This window comes from Triturus cristatus, chromosome 11 (assembly GCF_964204655.1).
Source record: "Triturus cristatus chromosome 11, aTriCri1.1, whole genome shotgun sequence".
NCBI classification, from domain to species: domain Eukaryota; kingdom Metazoa; phylum Chordata; class Amphibia; order Caudata; family Salamandridae; genus Triturus; species Triturus cristatus.
Window position 1 is genome coordinate 421,910,777 of NC_140594.1, and position 23,633 is coordinate 421,934,409.

Genomic DNA, 23,633 nt, shown 5'->3' on the forward strand with positions numbered 1-23,633 from the left:
GGGGCTGGGGGGGGCTCAAGAGAGCGCCGTGCCACATTTGCCCTGCTGGACACATTCCCTGTGTTGAATTGCCGGGACACTTTGCCTAAGCGAGAGCGGCTTCAGGGTATGCTTGCACAGGAAAAGTGTGGAACTGAGCGGAGGTGCCCCTACTGATTTGACTTGGCTTTCTTGGTGGTGACCCCGCTGAAGGGTCGCAGACCCTGGGTACTCCCTGCTATGGCATGGGCTCATCTGGTCAGCTTGTTAGGCTTGGACATTTCGCTACTTGACGGCACTGAGCAACCACCCAACTGCAACATGCCACGAACCTGGTGGCCCTTTGCGACGCTCAGGACTGTGGATACCCTAGCTTTGGTAGACTGAAAGGGCATGGTATAGAAATAGCTCTCTTCTTTACTTGCTCCCACTCTCCTAAAATACCACTTGGGAACGGACGGAGCCGGCTGTGGGCGCTATGGGTAGATCTGACAAATCTCAATCTAAGTTACAGTTTGAACCACGAAAGACAGCCAGACAACAGGATGCGGACAAAGCCATGTTTGAGTCTGGTCCTGAGGCCAGAGAGGCTTCGGAGGACCCTGATCTAAAGCAAATCCTAGCAGCAATGCAAAGAAGCCTGACCAAGATAGAGGGAAAGATCGAAGCCTTATCATTCCGCATAGACAGAATATCAGGATGCTTAGATAAGCATACTGAGAGGCTAGATCTGGTGGGAAAACGAGTGTCAGATGCTGAAGATTCCTTAACCACTAGCTTCCTGGCACACAGCAAAATGGATAAACTACTGCAGGTGGTCTAGGCCAAATCCGAAGATCAGGAGGCGCGATCTCGGCACAGCAACATAAGACTGGTGGGAATAGCGAAGTCAACGAACATTCCAAATATGGAACTCTTTGTGGAACAGTTATTGGTCTCACTCCTGGGCAGAGATACATTCTCGAGTGTGTTCATTGTAGAGCGTGCTCATCGCTCCCTTGCGCCCGGTTCGGGGGCCCATCCGCGGCCCATAATCGCTAAGTTGCCTAACTATAGGGATTGAGACGCAGCCTTACGTAAAGCCAGGGAGCTGCGTACATTGGGACATGAGGGCATGGACATCGCCCTATACCCTGACTTCACTCAGCAGGTTCAGGAAGCAAGACGCCTATTTCTTCCGGTTAAACAAAATGTTTGCGACCTCAATCTTGACTACAACATGATGTACCTGTCTAAATTGCGCATACAAACTGATGGTAAAGCATTTATATTTACTGATCCGAAGCAGGCGATACAATTCATAAAAAGGCGAGTAGGTGAAGGATCTCGCCGGCAACCCTCGAGCTCGCCAGCTTCCAAGAGAGATGAGGTCCTGGAGCTAGACAAACAGTGAATTTAATTGGTCGCTCATCTGATCACATCGAGTCGTAGTTCCACCAGGCTGCGTCATAGTGGGAGCTGCTACATATGTGTCTGCTACACAAGCCGTCGATCCCTGCGAATGGAAACATGGAACTAATAACTATGTTTGATGAGTCTTCTTAATGATCCCGATATAGTTGTCAGTTATTTTTAACCATAAGTAGCATGCTGAGCAGCTAATAACCTACAGTAAGCCATAGATGAGACAACCATGCTGTCATTGATAGACTTTCAAGTATTGCAGAGTCCAATCATAGAGTCGATTTAAACGAAACTTGAAGAGCCCCAGGGGGGTAGTATGTCAGATGTGTTCTTGTTCATGATGCCAGATGCCGGAATAGGTTTGTTGCCAGTAACATCTGCCCCTGCGTGTTACTCGCTTCCTGCTAATGAATCTGTGTTTGGGTCGGGTAGGGGGGAGTTCGTTGTTGGGCTTGTTTACCTGGAGGGGGGTGGGTAACTTTTCGACTATGCTTAGTTGGGGACTGCATAACGTGGGAGGGGTGTGTTTATACTACAAGTACAAGCAAAAAGAGAACTGTTCAGATTTCACTGTGCTGGCTGGTAATGCGGGGAACTAAAATGTTGAGAGAGTCGCTATGACAAATACATCTTCTACAAACAATGCAATGCCTCAACTGCTAAACAGAGTTAGATTTTTGTCCTGGAAGGTGAGGGGGTTAAATAACTTCAGGAAAATACGCAAGGTAGTAGCAAATCTCAAGCGCTACCACGTAGACGATGCATTTATTCAAGAAATGCATTTCGCCCCCAATAGCAATATGCTTACACATAGACAGCTGCAAGGCAATTTCAATGCAGCTGGGTTCACCTCACATGCTAGGGCGGTTCTCACATGGATTAACTCGAAGTCTGGAGTTTCTATACAAGAGCTGGATGTGGACCCAGGTGCAGATTTGTCATTTCTAGATGTTACAAAGATGGGCTAAATGTCAAGTTAGCTAACTTCTATGGCCTAAACTATGACAACCCTCTCTTTTACCACTCAATAGTCTCACGTATTCTTAAAGGGCCCGATTTCCCACTGATCTGGGGCGTGATTTTAATTGCGTTCATGACCCGGCCCAAGATCGTCCAGGGACCCCACCTCGGAAACCTTCAGCTGCAGCCAGGACTAAAAAATACATACTGATCAACTAGGCCTGCTAGATGTATGGCGCTGGTGTTCCCCTGATGCCCCAGGGTTCTCATTACTCTGCTTCTCATGACATTCACACCAGGATAGACTTCTGGCTTGCTTCTAAATTGCTTTGCTCTAACGTATTAATGACTGTGTACAACTTCCCTGTACTTACTCTGACCACTCCCATATACTTCTAGACCTGGCTTTACCCCCCAGCAGCAGTGCACCCTTTACTTGGAGGTTTCCCCCCTACCCTCCACTGGATCCTGCGTTTAAGGCAGACCTGGCCTCCTCTGCCGCAGAGTTCTTCGCAAACAATATAGGTTCAGTTGCCAATTTTTCCACAATCTGGGAAACATTAAAAGTGTTTATTAGGGGGGTTGCCATATCTAAACACTCCGGGGTTCTACGTTCACTAAGAGATAGCCAATTACCTATTTTCATTATATGCACTTTGTGATCTCCATGGTACACATTCTTTGCAGCAGGCATATTAACCCTCTGTACTACTACATGATTAGTCAAAACTTCCACTAGACAAACTCCGATCTCTCTCCAGGAAGAAAATGTATCCCCCGAGTTAGCTTGACATTGTTATGGTTGCCTGAAAATTTCTGGAGGCAAGGAATGGCAGCTGGGGCTTTTAAAATCATAATATACTTGCAAACATGACACCCCTCCCACCATCACTGAAGTCAGCGCCAAGTGCCGTGGCACCGGTCGCACCATCCTAGAGCCGGCCCTGCTAGAATATTTAATAGGCGCTAGAACTTGGGGTTACAATGCATTAAAAAAAAATTGCGGATACAACATCCTATGTGCAAATAGTTCAATCCATTTGGGCAATAAGAAACTCCAAGATCTTAAAACTGCTGCAAAGCACCTTATTGTATTGTATTGTACTTTATTTTTCAATTAATTAAAATCATTACAATATACTATCATTACAAAATGCTATAAAAGAAAAAAGGAAAGACAATTTTAAAACACTCACTGAGTTTGCTTAAAACTTAAAATTCTTAAATCTTAAAAACAATTGTCCAGGCTGGAACTGAAGTGCTGGTGCATAGGGGTTGCTTCTGCAATTGGAGATCCAGTTTGCGCGTCTTTTTAAGTGGGCCCTGTGCCAGATACAATAATGTTTAATTTGATGACGGGCCGTTTAAAACAACTGAATTTTCCTGGTTTCGGTGCCAGGTACCTGGGTTAACTTACTTAGTCCACTGGTCTTGGCCATTTTTGTTCCCTTGTGAACCTAAGCTTTGTGATGACTGTAAACCGAAGTAGGACTCTGGGTTTATCGTAGACACAGAAATTATGTTATGTTTTAAAAATTATTTGGTCCTTGTCGCTATAGCTTGGTGGCCGGCTAGTTACGTCTGGTATCTTTCTTGATAGTTTGTGTCAGTGCGGCCCGGATTGCATCTGTGAATTTCCCTAGTTGGGCCACTGTTTGAGTTGTATTAGCAGAGAAGCACAAGTCTGAAACTTCTTGCATCGTCCGGAGCTGTGAGACCTGAAAATTGGGAGTACCAAGCAGTGCCGCTCTCTAGCTAACTTTGGGCAGCAACACAACAGATGAAGCCAAGATTCGCGGTAGCAACTGCAAAGACGACAGGCAACTGAATTGTCTTCCCGGGCCCAGGATGGATTAAAGTCCGCAATAGGCAGTGCTAGAAGTCTGATGTAAGTGATTATTTTCCGGGCCAGAACTGTCAGGGCTTGCTCAAAATAAGGCTGAGGTTTAATCAGGATATAAGAGGCATCCAGTGTTGAAAGACTGGATTGATGGTGTAGGTCCTGTTCGAAGGATATTCTCTTAACCTATATGTTCACTGTCTTTTACCAGGCTGTTGTCAGGATGTCCAGATTGTGCAAATTTTGGGCTTCTATTTCAAGTAGTCTTATAGCTACTGCCAACTGTGCCTGCCATGGGAAGCCATTCTCTTCAAAGATTGTTTTGATATGGGTTTTCAATGAGGATGCAGAGGCACGCAAAGTACTAATATAGTATTTTAATAAGTCCCCTGAGCAGGTGATATCCGGGCAAGTTAGGCCCATCTCCAGCCTTACTCTGGCTCCCCTGGCCTGTCGTGGGAGACCTAGAACCTTCTTGTAGGCGGAGATTTGGAGGTTCATGAGGAGCTTGTTGAAGGCGCCGGGGAAGGCTAAATGTCCATTGTTAAGAGAGGGAACAAGTTTTGCTCTTAAAACTTTCAGGATTGGTTCTGCTGTTGGACTATGAAGTTGCTGGTTTAAGCGTTGCAAACTGTAAATAATGCCGGCCCCGTTTGCTTCATAGATATTTCAGGTGGGCTGTTGGCTTTGCCCCTTCTGATAGCCTGACACCTAGGTAGTTATAACTCTTGCATGTTTTGGTTTGCAGATCGCCTAGGCGCCATCGTGCTGTTTGCTTTTGGTGATACTTCCCAAAAATACGTATCCTGGTCTTCTCCTGGTTAGCCGAAAGATTGTTATTTTGATTATACCTGTGAAGGGCGTTTAGAGCTTTCTGTAGGCCAGACCGTGTGTGATCCATTATCGCGATGTCATCGGCGTACTGAAGGATTTGGAGCCACACTTTCCTCAGCTTTAGTGTTAGTAAACTTGCTCCTTCCAGGGCTTTTCCCAGGTCTGCTGTATAAAGATTAAAGAGAAAAGGGGCGAGGATACACCCTTGTTTCAGGCCGTTATTGGTAGGCACCTTGGCTGCTACCGTGGTTTGGCTGGTCTTGATGCAGACCCAAGTCCGCTGATGTAGTGCAATTATTGCCCTTAGCAACTGTTCATGGATTTTCCCCAGGAGTCAAGTTTTTCCCACAGCTTCACTTGATCAACCCGGTAAAATGCTGCACTGTAGTCCACAAAGCAGCAAAAGAGGGGTAATTGTGCTGGCTGGCTCGCTCGATGTGACAGATGACTCAGTACTAGGATGTTATCCAGGGTGCAACTTTCGGGCCTAAAACTAGATTGAAAGAGGGGAAGGATGTTGTTATCTTTTGCCCAGGCTTCTAGTTCTTTCAGTAGTATTCTTGCGTACGCTTTCTCTTTAATGTCTAATAAAGCAATAAGATGGTAATTTTCTGGTTTTGTACTATCCCCTTTTTAGGTCTCGCCTGGCGTTGCAGCGCAAAGCGCTGCTCGCTGGGTAGAGATATTGTAAGCGAGTAGATATAAGAAGGGGACTTGAAGCCCCGCCCCTAATTTTCTGGCATCACCGTTTATGTTAAACGGTGGCCTGCCATTGGAAATGAGGTTTTTTTGTTGACGCCCTTTCGTCTTTTCGTCCGGCCGATCCGGACAGGGTCGTCTGCTTTGCTGCTGTCACAAAGCAATTTCTTATCTTTATGGGGGCCAACTGTTTTCACTCAGCCCGTGTTTATTTTTGCACAGCGCTTTCACTTAAAGTGAAAGTGAAAGCGCAATGCAAATATAAACATGCGGCTGAGTGAAATCAGATGGCCCCCTGCCTTCCGCAATTGCGAGCGCTTGTCCTCTGCTTCTCTCTTCTTTGTCTACCTGTCCTCGCTCCTCCTCTGGACCAGAGTTTGATGATGAAAAATAAGTCCCCACAAGCTCCGCTCGGCTTCCTCGGTTCCTGTGTCTGTCTGTCTGTCTAAAGTATGTCAATCTAAACTTTGTCTCAACACTTCAGTTTTCTACACGCTGCTAAAGACAAGACATCAGAGTGGCCATGCTCTTAAACTTCAGGAAAATACTTCAGGCTGCCTCCCTAAGCGTTCATTCTTGCTATTATAGAGTTAACATTCATGGCCACTGAGGTGCATTTGTTTACCAATTACCTCAGAGCTGAGACGTTATTTGGTTTGCATCTGGGTTGTGTTAGAAACATAATCCTCTGTGTTTCTGTGAGATACGTGATTCCCAATATAAATAATGCGCATCATTAATAGGCGTAGAGCTTTGTACAGACAGTGGCTCGTCCCTCCCAATTTGCACTATTTTCGATCCTAGCATAAAAGGAGGAACTCTAGAGCGTGTGCAGTTAAGCGGTTACTATAAACACTCGAGGCTTCTCGGAGCTGATGGGGGAGAGGGACTATCCGATGGACCGCGCGGCTTCGGCTCCTATATCCCGGGCAGTCTGCATACCAGAGTAGGGGGCAGAGGACTGGTGCCAGTACCCGAGGGAGAGGAGGCTCTTACGGACCGGTCCAGCAGAGCATGGCCTCCTGACTGGGCATCCCTCGGCCGCCTTTACCACACAGAACATTCCAGAATCCTCTGGTACCCTCGCGCCTGACGGGGAGGGACCCCAGCAGGCTAGACGGTGCTGTCCATCCAATGTGCAAGGGGTACTCGGGTAAAGCGTCTCTTCAGGCTAGTATGTTGACTCCACGTTATTAATAAATAATACAAAAAGGCACCACACTGAGAAATGCATGCACTGTTTATAAGTATTTTGCAAAGTTACGTGACAAAATAAACTAGAGAAGCAAAATCAATTAGAAAAAAAGTAAGACAAACAAGCATTTGCAATGCAATAGGTCTTGCATTTACGCGAGTTTGAGCTACTGACATTGCAAATAACAATGCCTTTTATTTTTGTTTTTGTAAATAAAAGGCATTTTGTCATTTACAATGCCAATAGCTTAAACTCACGTAAATGCGAGGCCTATTGCATTGCAAATGCTTGTTTATAAATGGGGATAAGAATGGAACCTTTCCATGACGGTGGGACATTTGAAGTAGCGTAAGCGTACCTGAAGAGTGGTGTGAGCTGTTCTGCCCAGAATACATGTGATGCTTTAAACACTGATGCAGGGATCCCATTGGGTCCTGGGGCACCGCCTGTCCTCATTTTTGTGATTAAGATGATTACCTCGGCCTCTGTGATGTTAGGTGTTTTGTCGACCTTGTATGTTACAGGGAAAAGTTGTTGTGGGTGAGTGTGGGGCTTGTTCTGGTGGTTTAGAGTATAGCTGCTTGGCGTGTTTGACCCATTCCGCGGCTGGCACTTCATTCCCTTTTGTCTTGCCAGTATTACTATGTTGATTTATAAGTTTTCAAAGCTGGATGTGTCCCCTTTCTTTGAGGAGGGTGAATATTTTCAACCATTCTGCCTCGATTTACTTAGCTCATATCTACCAGACTTTCTATGTCCCGCCTGAAGAACTGTAATTGCCTGTTTTTGCATATTTTTGGTTCCCTTTCTTCTTGCCTTCAAGGCCTTTAAGAGGCTGTGTTTGGTTGGGTGAAGTCCTCTTGGGTGAATTTGTGAGGGGGTCGGTGAGTGTAGATGGCCTGCCTTTGGGTGTTTCCTGACCCCCACCCCCTTGGGGCAAGTTTTAGTTCCTCTAGGATTGCTTCCTAGTGCTCCGGGTGGGAGGGGGGGTAATGGCGCATATGGCTGTGGAGTTCGACTCTTTGTGAGTAATCCACTCCAAGAGTTTTGGGCCAGACAGTGACTCACTGCAATGCAGAGCTCTCAGCTAAGTTTACTTACACGGCTAAACTCAACTTTGTGCAGACTGAAGACAGTGTGATTGATGCAATGTAGAGCTTTCTGTTTGGGTCTAGTTGGGCTCCTGAGGTGAAGTTATCGCATTATTCAACTGAGCTCTCCCAGCAGAACAATGCATTTGCCAGAGATTAATTTGCATTTATTTTTCATCTAAGGAGTGCACTTTACAACAAAGTAGATACAAGCTATTTTGTACTTGACTACGTTTGACTCATCTCTATTCAGCCCTGCCAAGTACCACGCATCAAGCGTTAGACTAACGCATTTTAATGTGGTGGTCCGCATCACCGCATTAAAATGCATTGTCACGCATTTTCTGCTTGGTGAACAATTCGACTCTGTATATTACAATATGTAACACCATATTGTAATATACAGAATCGAATAGTTCAGTTAACATGCCGCTGCTGTGCCGTTCTCGATTTCTAGGGTGTTTGCGTAGATGTCACGTCCTCTTTTAAATTAGGTTGTTGACTGAGGCAGCTGTAGCTGTGTGCGGGGCATAACTGTTAATTGACGTCACAGGAGGAGGTCCAATGGCTACTACTGACACAGGCACGAGCGTGCGCACTCTGCGCAGTTTTGATATTAAGTTGACTGGACTGTCGGCAATCATGGCAGCGCTGATCATGGTGCACCTGAAGCCCAGCAGGACTCAGAACACCAGCCTACAGGATCATCATTATTCATGCCCCAGGGCGTTCCGTTGTCACGAGGCAGGGGCTGGTGCTGTATCTGCAGACTTACATGTGCCTCTAGCTGCCAACTCTGCAGGTGGCATGGTTTGGCAGCACCCGTTGGGACTTCACAAACACAAGGCACCGCTCGTATTAAGGTTATTTAATTACATGCAACTTAATCTGCAAAGCTGTTGTCTTATAATAATTTTTTAATAGCTGATTGAATTTAAAAATTAAAAGTGCTGTATGGTGTGCCAAGGCGCTGTATGAAATGAAATAACTGTGGATGGCTGTACTTTCAGTCACTGGAGCACGATTACAATCAATTAGGAGCCAATATGTTATTAATGACTAGAAGTAGTGTTCAGCATGTCTGCAAGTATTTTAGGTTTAAAAGCACCTGCTGCCACCTTCATTTCCTCCAGAAATGTTCATACAACAATAAAAAATGTCACGCTAACTCTATGATTAATGTTCTTCCTGGAATGTGATCATTTTGTCTAGTGGAAATGTTGACTGATGATAAAGTAGAGTAGAGCAGAGGGTTAATGTGCCTGCTGCAAAGTATGTGTTGCATGCAGATCAGAGTGCATATAATGTAAATAGGTCAGTGCTTTGTTCAAGAAATCCTTTTTTTACTTGCACTGTATAAGTTAAAGTCCTAATATAGACAGTGAGCTAATAACTGTCATAAAAGAGCTGCATGCAACCTGCAAGGTATAGATTAGAGCGCTATGACTCTTTCCACCAGTCTTTCATTATTAGAATGTTGCAAAAAGGGTTCATTTTGGTTAAAAAAAAAGTTCTTGTAATTAAAGAGATCCCTCAACCACGGTGTAACTTGTGCTTCACTAGACCAAACATTTAAACTATACTGTTTATTATTATGGATGACATGTGACTCTTACACCTTGTAGTCCTCTGTCTTATGTACAATCCCTTTATACTGATTTACACATTTTGATTGATTGTCTCTGTAATGTGTGTGTGATGTAAAGTGCTCTGACACCCTACACTGGTATGAGTGGCGCTATAAACCTAATTAAATGGATCTGAGCAAGAGAGTGGTTATGGAGTCTTGAGGGGCACTGTTAAAGGGTGGTACTGAGGAAATCAGTAGCAAAGGTGGTCATTTGGGGGCGTCAATAAACAAACAAGCTGGCCCTAGATATAATAATATACGTTCAGCTGACAACAAGCGGAGTGCTGTTCTGCAATGGCCAAAGTCATACAACTGAATGTAATTACTTTCAGTCTTAGTGACTCCACTGTTGATTCAGCATTCGAACACTATTAACAGGTTTTAGAGCAGCAATGAGCGCCCTGGCTGGCTGTAACTTGTATGTTTCCCCCGTCTTCATTGCTTGATTTTACTCGTAAGAAAGTGTCACTCGTAGTCGTTTGAATGTCACTCATAAATACACTGAAATTATGAAAATGTTACACATAGCAATCTGAAGCCTTGGCAACTATGTCTGTTCTCATGAACAAACTTTTCATACATTTCGACAGCTATGAAAAACTAAAATAAAATACCGAACAGAAGAAAAGACGTACGAACACAGAATGGGAGACTAGTTGACAATAGACACGAATTGGAAGCAGGATGACGACGCCTCGTCAGGGGTTAGTAAGCGCTATATAAATAAAATTACAATTTGTAACATTCCGTGTCTGCCTTTTACTTCCGAGTTCAAGTATCCCCCTCCGCTAACGGGCTTCGGCCCGTCCCCTATCCGCTCTCAGCCACTCCGCAGCTCGACCCGCCCCATCCCTACCAAAGCAAAGCACCACTCTCCAACTCCACGCCTACTTCCTCATCACTCTCGCTTGTACTGCGTAAAGACGCCTGCAGCGTCATTTGTCACTCAGCCTCGCTCAACCACCGCCGTTGTAGAAGAGCGGTTGCTGATCCTCCCTGAAAGCTGTCAGAAGTGGCACAATGCTGGGAGCTCGAAGGCTGCTCTTCTACGGAGTCGTGCTCTATGTCCAGCGGGGGTTCTGCGAGACCCGTGGGTTGCGCCCTCCACCAACGAGAATAGGTGAGTAGGAGAAGCCCGACGGCGAGACACAGGGGAGAAAACCAGAGGCAGGAGGAAACACTGGAGATTTCTTAACGAGGCACACCAAGATGACAAGACCGCAATAGTGCAAATATGGAAGTGGGAAAATAGAAAAGGAAGTGAGTGGGGGCGGTTATTGCATGGGCGTGTGGTAGCACAGAGAGGCAGTCGGAATGAAAGGAGAGGGACTAATGCTTAAACTCCTTCCCATGCTAAATTCAGTACAATTAGGCTACAACACGCATTGGCAAAGCCAATAAGTATCGCATTCGTGAGAGCTATTAGCATTTGTCGATGTAAATGTATTTATATAGCGCCTACGACCCTTGACGAGTCATCGAAGCGCTTTTTCGATGAGTAGCACGCTACTCCGTAACCAAGGATTAGCAGCTAGTAGGTAAAGATATAATCTAATTGAAATGTATGCGCTCTACTAATCCATGTAATTTTAGGCATTTCTAAAACAACCAAACACATCCCGCTTGAGGGCAAATAATCCATGAACGGGTAAAGAGTAGCTTTGTTGGTAATTTATGTTTCTATTGCACATGCAGCAAAAATATTCATGTGGTTATCGTCTCATGTCCAAAACAACCTCTTTGAAATTGTTGTTCAATAAAAAACAAAAAAACTAGGGAAAGATCTTCCCCATAGGGATCCCAGATAGGTATGGGCAAGATTGGGAGTGTGATTCTTTTAATGCAGATAGCTGTGTTGTTGGTGTCCTACAAAGCAAAAGAAAAAAAAAAGGAAAGAAAGACGTTGAACGGGTTTACATACACCTGAACAAGGTTTAGTGATGGGATTTGAACATATAAACCTTGGCAAGTAAGATAAACCAACGAGCATTGGCATAGCCAATAGGTCTCGTCTTTTAGTCATGCAGCACAATATTCTTGGTGCAACAACATCAACTGTTGCATGGGTAAACAGCATGCCTCACCCAGGCCCTGAAGAAATATAAACACCTCCCTTCCTATTAGAACATGACTGGCACCCCTTGCCAGCCTGCACCATCTTCAAAACCAGTTTATTAATGTTAAGACAATTACAATCAGCATGCAGAAAAAGCTTATAATCTCTGTTGGTTCTTAGCACATCTTCCTCCAAACTGCCCCGTTCATTTTAATTTTCCTAAACAAATTACGATTATTAGAGCTTGTGCTGTGCACGTGCCCCGTTCCCCTCACCTTGTGGCACTTTTAATTATAGGCACTGTGATTTTCTGAAGCAGTGTTAGCTGCACGCAGAAGGTGCTCGATCAAATGAGCTTCCTTTTCAAGAGCAATTTGCTGAGGACATAAAACCCATAAGCACTGCTGCCCACAACAGAGGCGTGTGGTTTGCATGAGCTCTGATTTTATCATACCAGACAGATTAAAAAAAATACACCCAACAGAACAGGCCCAAACAGTTAAGATAATCATAGGGATACATTAAGAAACAAGGAAAAAAGCACTACTGTACGACTAACTAATATATATGCGAACAATAGGGAACAGTATATTGTATAACCACACACAGACCCCCGCACCACCCAAAAAAAGAAATCGCACCAGAAGCTGATTAATTGTATGCCTCTGGGGTCACTGCAGCCTCGCCGTGATAGTGTGAAACGGTTCACTGCGACCAAACATGCTGCCGTGTCGGTCTAACTAGCATCCTGCCTCCCCTTCGGTGGAGTGCAGCTGCTATAGCGTGAAGCGCACGCCTTTAAAGAGCATGTGCGCAGCTGGGGCTCCCACGTCCAGATGTGCTCCGAGATGGATTGCTACTGAAGCGGACTCGTGCTAACCAGCCACATTCCCAAGACATGTTGCAAAAAGAAGAATTTACTGATGTCACCACCAGTTGTGTCATAACAACGCCAGTGACCAGCAGCCTGTTTCAATCGGAGGCATAAAGCTGCGCTAGCAAAATTAATAGCAGTTTGTCTAAATACAGCGGAAGTTCGTGATAAAGCGGAAAATAGAACACAAATGATATCGAAGTACTGGGGGTCGCTGTTGAGAGACCGTGTTTGCGGTGCACATTATGAGCCCCTCTACCTTTTTCACGCCACAAAAAGTTTAATGCAAAGACACACTGGAAAAAAATCACCCAACACTTCGCACCGAGGTGGGGCGGGGAATACTGCAAAAATATAAACTGCACGACCTGTGAAAGTATCCACAAATACGGGCAAGGTGCATGGCCAGCTCTTGCTATCGAGCAGAGGAATAGGGCCGCCATGAGGGACGAGTCACATTCGTGATCAGGCAAGATGGCGGCCGCTTGAGCACCGAATGAAGGTCACTCCTGGCTGATAACATGCCTGAAAAGAGAGATGCAGTTTGATCCGGAGTACTAACTGGCGTTTCAGAGAAAATTAACTCTGCTCATAATCGGGGGAAGAATTGATGTGAAAATCCTGTTTACCACGAGAGCCGAAACCTGCTCTATGCTCACCGTTTTCGGCGTCCACGAGTCTTGGCGGCGGGTGATCGCCTCCCTTCTGAGCCGTGCACACCTGAGAGCTTGGCGGGTGTGGCTCTCAGTGGAGGAACAGAGGAGCGGGGGTGGCGAGACTCTGTCGCCGCGATGCCGGCTCGTAGAGGACCGACCTCCGGAGCTGCAGGTACGAAACCGGGGATCCAGCCACCCGCGATTACCGCTGGTATCGGGGGAAGGAGAAACCCCGTCCCAGAGAAGCTGGAAAGCGCGGACAAGACGGATAAGCCGGAGTCTGAGGTGGAGAAGATCGGAAGACTGGCTGGGAAATCTACGGCAGCGATTGTGAGTAAAATCACCTTAACCAAAGGGAGATATGGAGGGAAGCATGGAGATAAGGCAGATAAGACTGCTGAGAAGCTGCTGCCCAGTAATTCTCCTAAGGGGGTGTTAGGATCGGTTCTTCCGGTTTTCGATGACCCCGAGCAGGGGAAAATATTAACAGTCCCGGGAATGTTTGGCGGAGGTAGTATGGCGGCTAAAAGCCAGATACAGGACCCACCAGTATCTTCAAGCATTTCTGCAGGCGTATCAAAGGTGTGCAATGAGGACCCCCCGGCCTTGATGGCAAAAAGATCGGAGGGGGCAGCCAAAATTATTGGAGATTTAGCTGACCCTACATCTTTTAAAGAAGCACTTATCCAGCTAAATGACAAACCCCGCGATGGGGATAAACTAGTGGGCTCGAAGGATTCTGGAGCAATTTCTTCTACTTTTCTAACCCCTATTGGGGGAAAGTTAGAAAAACCTGTAAAGATGAAAGGCCCGCTACCTGATCTTATGGATGGGTACAGTTTTTTTTTTCTGTGGCGGAGGAGTCTGATATGGAGTCTTTGGCTGGCTCTATTAGCGATAACTCCATCACAAGCAGTGAGAAATGTAGCCCCCCAAGAACTGCGGGCACGAAGGCTTCTTTTTGCCGCGAGCATGGCCTGGGAGGAATGGACAGTGATGGCTCCGAGGTTAGTGACAAACTTCAATGGGATTACGCTCAGGCTACTATCAATCTTGCAAGTCTAGGGGGGCCCGCTGTTTCTAAAAAAAAAGGTCTAGAAGAGTCGAACTCCCCTCCTTCTAATTCTGAGATTTATGCCTTGTTAAAATCAATACAAGGGGAGGCGCGACAAGAACACAAGAGGGCCCAACTAGCTACCAAGAAGATTCAGGGTGCAATTCGAAAAAATACTAAAGCATGTTCCGAGGTAATTGCCAGGACTACAGCTTTGGAGGAGAGGATTGTCGACATAGAGATGGGGCTAGTGAAGACTGATCTTAAAACTTCAGCAAACGATGACAGACTAACTGACATAATGTGGAAGCTGGAGGATTAGGAAAATAGACTTCGTAGAAATAATCTTCGATTACTGGGAATAGAGGAAAATGTGGAGGGGCAGGACATTAGAGGGTTTGTTTTAAAACTGTTTAAAGCTGCCTTTCCAGAACTTTCTCATTGGTCGTGGGATACAGAGATACAAAGAGTCCACAGGTTCCCTCTTATATTGAAAAAGAATCCTGATATAGGAGCTAAACCGAGAGCAATCCTGATTTTTTTCGGCAATTTTGTTTTGAGACAGGCTATTTTTGAGAAAGCTAGCCCTGATGCTAAAAAATGTGTAGAAGGGCATACCTTTTTCGTGCGCCCAGATTTCTGCCACACTACAGTGGAGCGAAGGTGGCGGCTTCGCTCACTGATTTCCCCTTTTCAAAAGAAGGGGTGCGAGGTGTTCTTAATGAATCCCGCGCGCTTAAAGGTCATTTGTGCTGGCAGAGTACGAGTTTTCACATCAGAGGTTCAGGCTGGAGAATATTTAAAAGGATTGGGTGAAGGTTAAAAAACTTAGATATCAAATACGCTATTTTTCTCTTTTCACTTCTCTATGTGCTTAATAGGGGGCTGACCTTCTGTCACTCGGGTAGTGGCTGTCATCACATGGGTCTCGCGACCTATTTTGCCTGTAGTTGGGGTGGGGGGGAGGGGGGGTGAGGCCCTTAGAGGGCGAGAGTTGGTTGGGTGGATTAGTTACGGGAGGAGATGGCAGCGTGTTTCTTTTGATAATTTAATTAAATTTGAATATATGCAAAGGTTTATAAAAAGGCTACTGGAATTTTTTTCTTCTGTATGGCTAGTTTAAGAATTGCATCAATAAATATATGTGGGCTGAATAATCTTGGCGAAGACCTGCGTTTCTTGCGGGCAGATGATCTCTGCCTACAGGAAACACATATTGAAGCTAGTCGGCACAAGTTTTTGGAGTTTGAGGGATTCCAACTTCTCTCTTGGACTAAATTTGAGGCTAAGACTAGGGGTGTTGCAATCTTAGCAAAACGAGGAAAAGCTAATGTTATGCGTTCTGCAGCTGATACCTTGGGTTGTTTGGTAATGGTTTATGGTGATTTTCAGGGTAAAAATCTTACACTCTGCTCTGTTTATGGCCCGATATTGGATGATCCCGAATTAGTTAAATGGCTTAGTTCTGAGTTGGTTGGGTGGCCTTCTCCGATCATTATATGTGGAGACCTGAACATAAATATAGAATGTGGAACATTAAATAATATAGAGAGTGTATATACTGGGAGGAAACCAAGGGTTTACCAAGCTCTGCAGCATTTATTAGATCTACACAACTTAACTAATGTATGGGCGTTTTTTAATCCAGATGATCCTGGCTATACATATTTCTCTGCACCACATAGAATCTGTTCTAGGCTCGATTACTTTTTTGCCTCACCTGTTTTGCTTCAAGGCTCTGGAATAACTAGATTTCCGCGAGTAATGTCGGATCATAATCCGCTGTTACTTGAAATAATGTGCATGAGTAGCCCCAGAAACTGGACATTTAATCGGGGTCTGCTCAAGAATACAGAATATGTTGATTGTATGTCTATATGGATTCTTCGATTTTTGGAAGAAAATATTGATAGTACTAGTATTCAGAACGTCTGGGATACGCTAAAGGCAGGGGTAAAGGGTGAGACAACCCGATTCGGCTGGGAATATCAAAGGAAGGAAAGGGACAAGCTGCAGCGGTTATATACAGAATTGGCAGAAACAGAACAGAATCTGGTGGTTCAGCTACGGCAGGGTGGGGATAGTGATTCTGCACAAACTCGGATCATTTTAGCAAAAGCAGCCATAACCGAACTCTCTCAGACTAAGGCAGCTGACAAATTTTTAATTTGGAAATCAAAAATGTTTGAAAACAGTGAACGAGCAGGGCATTTGTTAGCTGCAAGAATTAAAGGGAGGGTGACCGCTAACCGCATTAAGAATATCCAAGATCCTGATATCGGTCTGGTATCCGGGGAAGGGCCCATTGCGCTTGCCTTTCAGAAGTTTTCAGCATCTGTACAGCGAAGACATCAGGGATAATGACATACTACAGGAGGAAATATATGAGTATTTGAGGGGGATATGTGTGGATTCATTAACATCGGAAGATCGTGATCTACTAGATGCTGAGATCAGTTGGGATGAGGTTCAACAAGCTATAGATTCTATCCCGGGGGCAAAGCTACGGGACCTGATAATTTGCCAGGTGAATTCTACAAAATATTTCGGTTGCAACTCACCCCGGTTATGCTGGCATTATTCAGAACAGTGCAGAAGGGAGAAGTCTTCCCCCGAATCATGGCAGAAGGCTCGGATTATCACTTTTTTAAAGAAAGATAAAAATCCAACAGATATGGGATCATCTCGCCCAATCACGTTAATTAACAGTGACACTAAAATTTATGCCAAGATTTTAGCAAGGAGATTTTCTGGGGTGATTAAGAGGTTGGTATCGGTGTACCAACATGGTTTTGTCCCAGGACGGGAAACCATTAATCATATTCGGCGCACAATTGCCTTGTTTGATTTTACTAGGGTCTCAGGGGACCCTATGGCCTTAATTCTGCTTGATGCGGAGAAGGCCTTTGATAGGGTCTCCTGGCCTTTTTTTTATGGGCGGTTTTGAGGCACTATGGGTTTGGAGAAGGATTCATTACAGCAATAAAGATCATGTACAGACGACCAACGGCGCAAATTTCAATTATGGGGATCCAGTCAGGAACTATTAATATCTCAAGAGGTACGCGACAGGGTTGTCCTTGTTCTCCCTTATTATTTGCCATTTATATAGACCCTTTAATTAAAAAATTTCTTTTGAACAATTTGATTAGCCCAGTGAGATCTAAGGGTGGTGAAACTAAAATATTAGGCTATGCAGATGACCTTGCCATTTTAACTGATTCTCCGGAACGTGCACTGTTAGAAGTACAAAACTTGACACTTCAATTCGGAAGACTGTCAGGTTATCATTTGAATGAGGCAAAAACCCAAATTATTTGTAATAAGATTTTAATTTCCGATCCTAGGGTTATTGATAAAGCAAAATATTTAGGAATACTTATAAGTGCAAACTCCGAAGAAACTGTTGAGATTAATGTCAAGCCACTGTTATACAAAATTGAAAAAGATGCTCGGAGGATGAATAATCTTCAGTTAACTCTTATGGGGAGATGTAATGTTGTAAAAATGCTTTTTTTACCAAAGATTTTATATCTCTTCAGAGCTATCCCTTTATTGTTTGATGTATTATGGTTAAAAAAAATAGAGCGCATAGTCTCATGGTTCATTTGGGCAGGGAAAAGACCTAGACGAGCCTTTAAATTTATGACACTTCCAAGGGAAAGAGGGGGCTGGTCTGTACCCAACTTTCAGATCTATTATTGGGCAATTACTTTGAGGCATATAGCGGAGTTGTTGGATTGTCAAGATTCTGATGACCCGGAAAAATCAATATATAGACTTGTCTATGGAGAAGAAGTATCTGGGGTTTTACTTAGACATATGGATTTTGCATATTTTACGTGTGAGGTTTAAGGGTCTCTTTGCCGTCTTTAAAATTTGGACCTTTACCCGGAAATTATTCAATATAGGAAGATTACATATATACACACCATTCAACAGAAATGCCCTTCTCCCTCAAATTTTTGCAGATGGGTATTCTAGAGAATGGAATGCCCGAGGAGCCATTAGGTTAGGGGACTTAGTCTCGGATAATGGGGTCAGGACCTTTGACTAATTAAAACAGAAATTTAATCTCAATAATCAACATTTCTTGAAGTTTTTACAGATTCGGGATTTTCTTTCTCGCAAAACTGTTAGCTGGAGTACAATACCTTTAGTTGAAGCTATTAAAAGTGGGCATTCTACGATATCCTCAATTTATACATTGATAAATGAAAGAAGGAAAGATGATCTAGATAAACATTTTAATAGATGGCAAGTTGGATTAAATGCCAGGCAGGAAGTTTGTGAAGAGTCTTTACGGCTCAGTCACACTGCCACGCTATCCGCAAATCTCCAGGTTCAATGTTTTAAAACTTGGCACAATTTGTATATAACCCCAAAGCGTATACAACAATGGGGAGGGGAGTACGGGAGTTAACTGTCCCAGATGCGGGGAGATTGCGGTTGATAGTATTCATATGTTTTCCTCTTGCCCTAATTTAATTCCTTTATTAGATAAAATCAAACAATGGTTAGAAATGTTGTTTATTCGCCCGCTTCAGCTCTCATCTTCAGCAGTTATATTGGGGGTAGTGGATGCCAATATGACACTCTCCGAACAAAAGTTATTTTTTATAGCCATGGCTACGCTGAGATTATGTATAGCTACTGTTTGGTTAGACCCTGCCCCCCCGACAGATCATGAGTGGTTAAGCAAATTTATTAATGTTGGGAAATGGGAGCTGTTGATCTTTAGAAAAAGAAGCCCCAGGGCTTGAAGAAATGGCGAATTAATATGGGCACCAGTAATTAATTGGCTGAACCGGATAAATTAGTGTTCTTGAATCAGCTAAAAATATTAATGTATATATATGTATATTGCATATATTGTGTTATTTTTTTTGTTTCTGTTCTTTTTTGTTGTTTTATTTTCTCTTTGGAAGATAATTGGTTTTTCTAATGGAGTTTTTTAAGTTTATCTCCTCTATGTAACTACCTTGGGGTCGCTGGGTGGGGCTCTTGGAGGGTGGGTTGGGAGGGGTTGATAATTGTTAAAACTGAGAGTCATGATACAGATTTATTCTGTGTTAGGTTGTTTTGTTTTGTTGTTGTATATATCTGTCTCTAATGCTATTTTTTTGGATGATTTCTGTATCATGTTACTCTTAAATAAAAAAATAAAAAAGGAAAAAAAATCACCCAACACTTCGCACCGAGGTGGGGCGGGGAATACTGCAAAAATATAAACTGCACGACCTGTGAAAGTATCCACAAATACGGGCAAGGTGCATGGCCAGCTCTTGCTATCGAGCAGATGAATAGGGCCGCCATGAGGGACTAAGCACACAGATAAGGTTTCAAACTGGGACGAGACACGCACTGCGTTTCTCTTGCAGGAGTGACCAGCGGCGCCATCTGTTTCGAAAGCACAAGCAAGATAATTGAAAACAGATGGCGCTGCACGAGTACCAATAGGGAACAGTGCAAAACATGTACGAGTTTCAACAAAAGCCCGGAGCGATTCCAAAAGGTCACTCCAAAGCAGCGCTTGCGCGCTGCGTAGGCGAGACCTAAAAAACATGCAGGGCAGTCATTTACGACCTCCCCAGCGTCTTATTTTGGGGGCAGCTCCTAGCAAAACAGGAAGTAAGAACTAACACTTCCTGACCATTGCGGTGGCCCTGTGCCGGGGCGTGACATTTCTACATCTATTCAAACAAGCAAGCGCACCACTTCTTAATGTAAGTTGACTAATTCTTCCCTTACCAACACCAGTGTTATTTTTCTTTCGAGCACGCTCCCGTATTGTGTACAGATTCTGATTTGAATGTACTTTAAATGTTCAGGAATTCAGGGCATTGTGCTCAGCCTGTGCTGAAGTTAGCATACATTGTGTGCAGACTGCTTCTTACAGGCATCTCACAAACACGTCTCTAGAGTAATCACCTCAAAACACTATAGTTCAACCCCTCTGTCTCGGAGATGGACAGATTAAGATGAAACTGGGATGGGGGTGAGGTGAGAGAAGTAACTATGTGGGAAGAAGGGATTGGGAGGGAAAATGAGCAACACAAATAGGATACAGGAATGTCTGTAAACACAAGCACTTGTGGAGTGCTTGAAAACAAAAAAGTAGCTCCGAAAATGGGAGCAGTGGAAGAACACAAGTAATTAGTCCATGCTCCAAGGGAGGAACAATGATAAGACAATCTCTGAATCAAAGTGCCTAAGTATTTGTTAAAAGAAGTGTGTTAAACATATACATTTTTACAAATATGCAATCAGAATGTTCAAAGTGCAAACCTTTATTTTTAGTTTCCATTAGAAGGCTGCGATTCAGAACTCCTCTGATAACACACTTGCATTACCTCTCAAAAAAGAATAAATCCTTGTGGCCATGAAGCCTTAAATGTCTCCAACAATTAAAGCTATCTGCTGGCTTCCAAGCAGCCTTTAGATTTACAGATTAACCAATTGCATACATTTAATTTCTTTCACTTAGCAAGCATCCTGGCTAGAAGGCTTGTTTCTGCTTTTACTTTCTGCATCTCCCTTGGCTTAAACCAAATATTAATAGGGAGAGCCAATCTAAAGTTCTGGTTTAGCTTTAAGAGCTCTTGCAAGAACCGAGCCTTGAGAAAATTAGGCATGTAAACCAAGTGACTGATATCTTGTACTTCTTTAACATATGCAACATTGCTCCTTAGTATATCAGATTATATCATTGCTTTGAAAGGCATTTATTAAAAGTGATGGTGACAGTTTTAAAACATGAACTTGGAAACATTCATGCCCACACCATAATGACAATGCCACTAGTGAACTAAGAGGCAAGTCAGTTGTCATGTATATGTGGCCTAGATTATTTTTATGCATGGACGAATGTTAGTCTATTTAACCAAACAGGAGAGGTTTTTGAACAGAGTACATCCTGAGCTCACACATTTGAAAGTGTTCTCATATGTGATAATGAAGTCAAAGAAGGCTTGTGAAATAAAATATTTGTCTAGGATCAGTAAGTTTGTTAGAGCGGGGAACCGAGTACTGATTACAGGTTTTTTGGTTTTACATTCTGCAATTCAGCCACTAGATGGCCATTTCTATCACTCATTTTTTTTTTTTTTTTTACATCAAAGGTCACCATTTTCTTATTAGTTCTTTGTGCATGAGGTTAGAGCATGGGTGGTAGGCAGAAGTGACATAGAAGTTCAGCTTCATCTTGCTTTGGGCTTGAGGGTACAAGAGGGCCTCGAGGTGAGCTAGACATCTCGATTGAGCCTTCCTTGAGCCTTCAGTCGCTCACAGTCCTCAAAGAACAGGAGACACCTCCCTCCCACATTCCCTTTCCACCCAAGGCACCTATATGTCGATATTAACAAAAGGTATGAAAACTGTTATTGTAAAGTTAAAAGATAGGGTACATCTTTTCCAGCAGATCCCGCCCAGTTCAACCACTGAGATTCGCCAAAATCTATTTCGACTTAGAGTATACTTTGTTTTTTCATTGCTTCTCATGCCTGATGGTGTCACGCTGTCTGCCTGATCAGCCGACTTGCAAGGTGCCCACTAAAGACATTGGCCTGATTGGAAACTGTACAGAGAGGAAATTATCAGTGGAAATGTATTTCACTCAATTATAAGAGGTCCGATGTTCATGCACCCACCCTATTGGACCGGACGGAAAATTCAGTAGGTAAAATCACTGTTGCAAAACGCTGCATTGTAGCCGGTCCCCTTCCATAAACCCTGCCCAAACCTCAGATAATGCACAGGAGAGCATTAAGTGCTCCCCTCTGCTAAACAACATTCTTCACTTCACATTCCTCACTATCAACAGTCACACTGCCTTACAACAGTCCTCTGCCCACTTTTACTTTTTGCTCAGACCAGGTTGTAAATGTGTGCATTAAACTCCACAGAAAAGGGAATACCATGCGGAATTTAGTCTGGTAAATCGGAGTCTTTAAGCAATTCCCATTCTAGTAAAATTGTGGGGTTTAACTTGTACTTGCAAGGGACTGGTGGGTTCTTACCACACAATACCATCTAATTAGTGGTGCACAGTGTATACACCACAAGTACTATTCAACTTGTTATCGGGCAGTGGTGGGGTACTTAAAGTGTCTAGAAATAGATTTAAAAAAAGGAAGAAAAGACTGGTTATCTCATCCCACCACGTCTACAAATACACACCAGGGATACTTCACCACATTTTAAGTTAAACAAAAGACAGGAAATGCTAGAATGTAATAGAAAGAGGCAGTGATATTGTGTTTAGTCATTTGTATAGCACTTTCCTAACCAATGGGAAGCCCAAAGCACTGATACGGCAGAAATGTTTTTTTTTTATTTTCCTAATGCTTTGAACTCGTTTATAACATCGGGCACTAAATAAACAGAAACTGAAAAAAATATATATATTCGGTCATCGGGTTTTATCATTGGTTATAATTAATGCCCCAGCCCTCCAAAACCTGATCACAGGTGGTGCCTGAAGCAAAGTGTAGTGTTGGTGTTGAAGGCCCAGTTGTACTTTGAAGTTTATATAGGTTTTTCCTTCAACAGAGGATATTTTCAGGTTGATTGAATGCACTCTCAGATTTCATAACTGCTTGAATCCCGGAGTTTGCACATCCCAAGTGTGGCTCTCTTCCTCTGTGTGCACTCTTAGTCCAGTATTCAACGATTCGAAGTGCATATACTCCTTGTACTCCATCAATGGCAGATAATGGCTTGCACAGCCATGTCTATCCTCACACACTCGTACAACTATGAGTAAGCGAAAATACACACTTGTTCATGACAGTTTCAGCTATATCCACGCACCAAACATTTCAAACAGGTCAGTCTGCGCTTCGACTCCTCTGTCCTTCAATTAAAGGCTAAAACTAAAGCGTCTTCTCTCACTCATTTTTTCGTAAAATTCATGAGGAGCCATAGCAACAAAACATAACTCTGGTCCTTAAGCATGATGTCGAAAAATTCTCGATATAAGGTGGACAGCAAACATGCACTGTTCCATCTATGGCACTTTATGGAGTAGCATGCTACCTCTCCACTAAGGCCCTTTGGTGCCTTATTTGGAGTTTGAATCACTGTATAAATACAACTATAATACACATAACATATTACTACCCTTCAGCATTGTGAGGCCTGACGGAGCTAGGCAAATCTATATTGACATAACTGTTGCAGACTCCTCTTTGGCAATGTATAGACTCTTCTTTACTGTTGCGACAGGGAGGCAGACCCTTCTCACACGCAGGTAGGCATTCACAGACAACTTTTTGTACAGAAATTACACAGTGATTTAGTACAAAACAGCAAATATTAATTGAATTGTAGGTTACACATTGAACATGGAAAAACACTCAAA

General features: G+C 43.7%; 1 protein-coding gene across 1 annotated transcript in view; it reads left to right on the top strand.

The window, feature by feature from the left end:
• Positions 1–10,489: 10,489 nt before the first annotated feature.
• The window catches only part of PCYOX1 (prenylcysteine oxidase 1), a 340,694-nt gene continuing 327,550 nt past the window's right edge, over positions 10,490–23,633 (top strand). Inside the window, exon 1 of the mRNA XM_085636218.1 lies at positions 10,490–10,752. Coding sequence (XP_085492344.1) covers positions 10,653–10,752 — 100 coding nt within the window. The 5' untranslated portion in view covers positions 10,490–10,652. The remainder of the gene's footprint in view (positions 10,753–23,633) is intronic.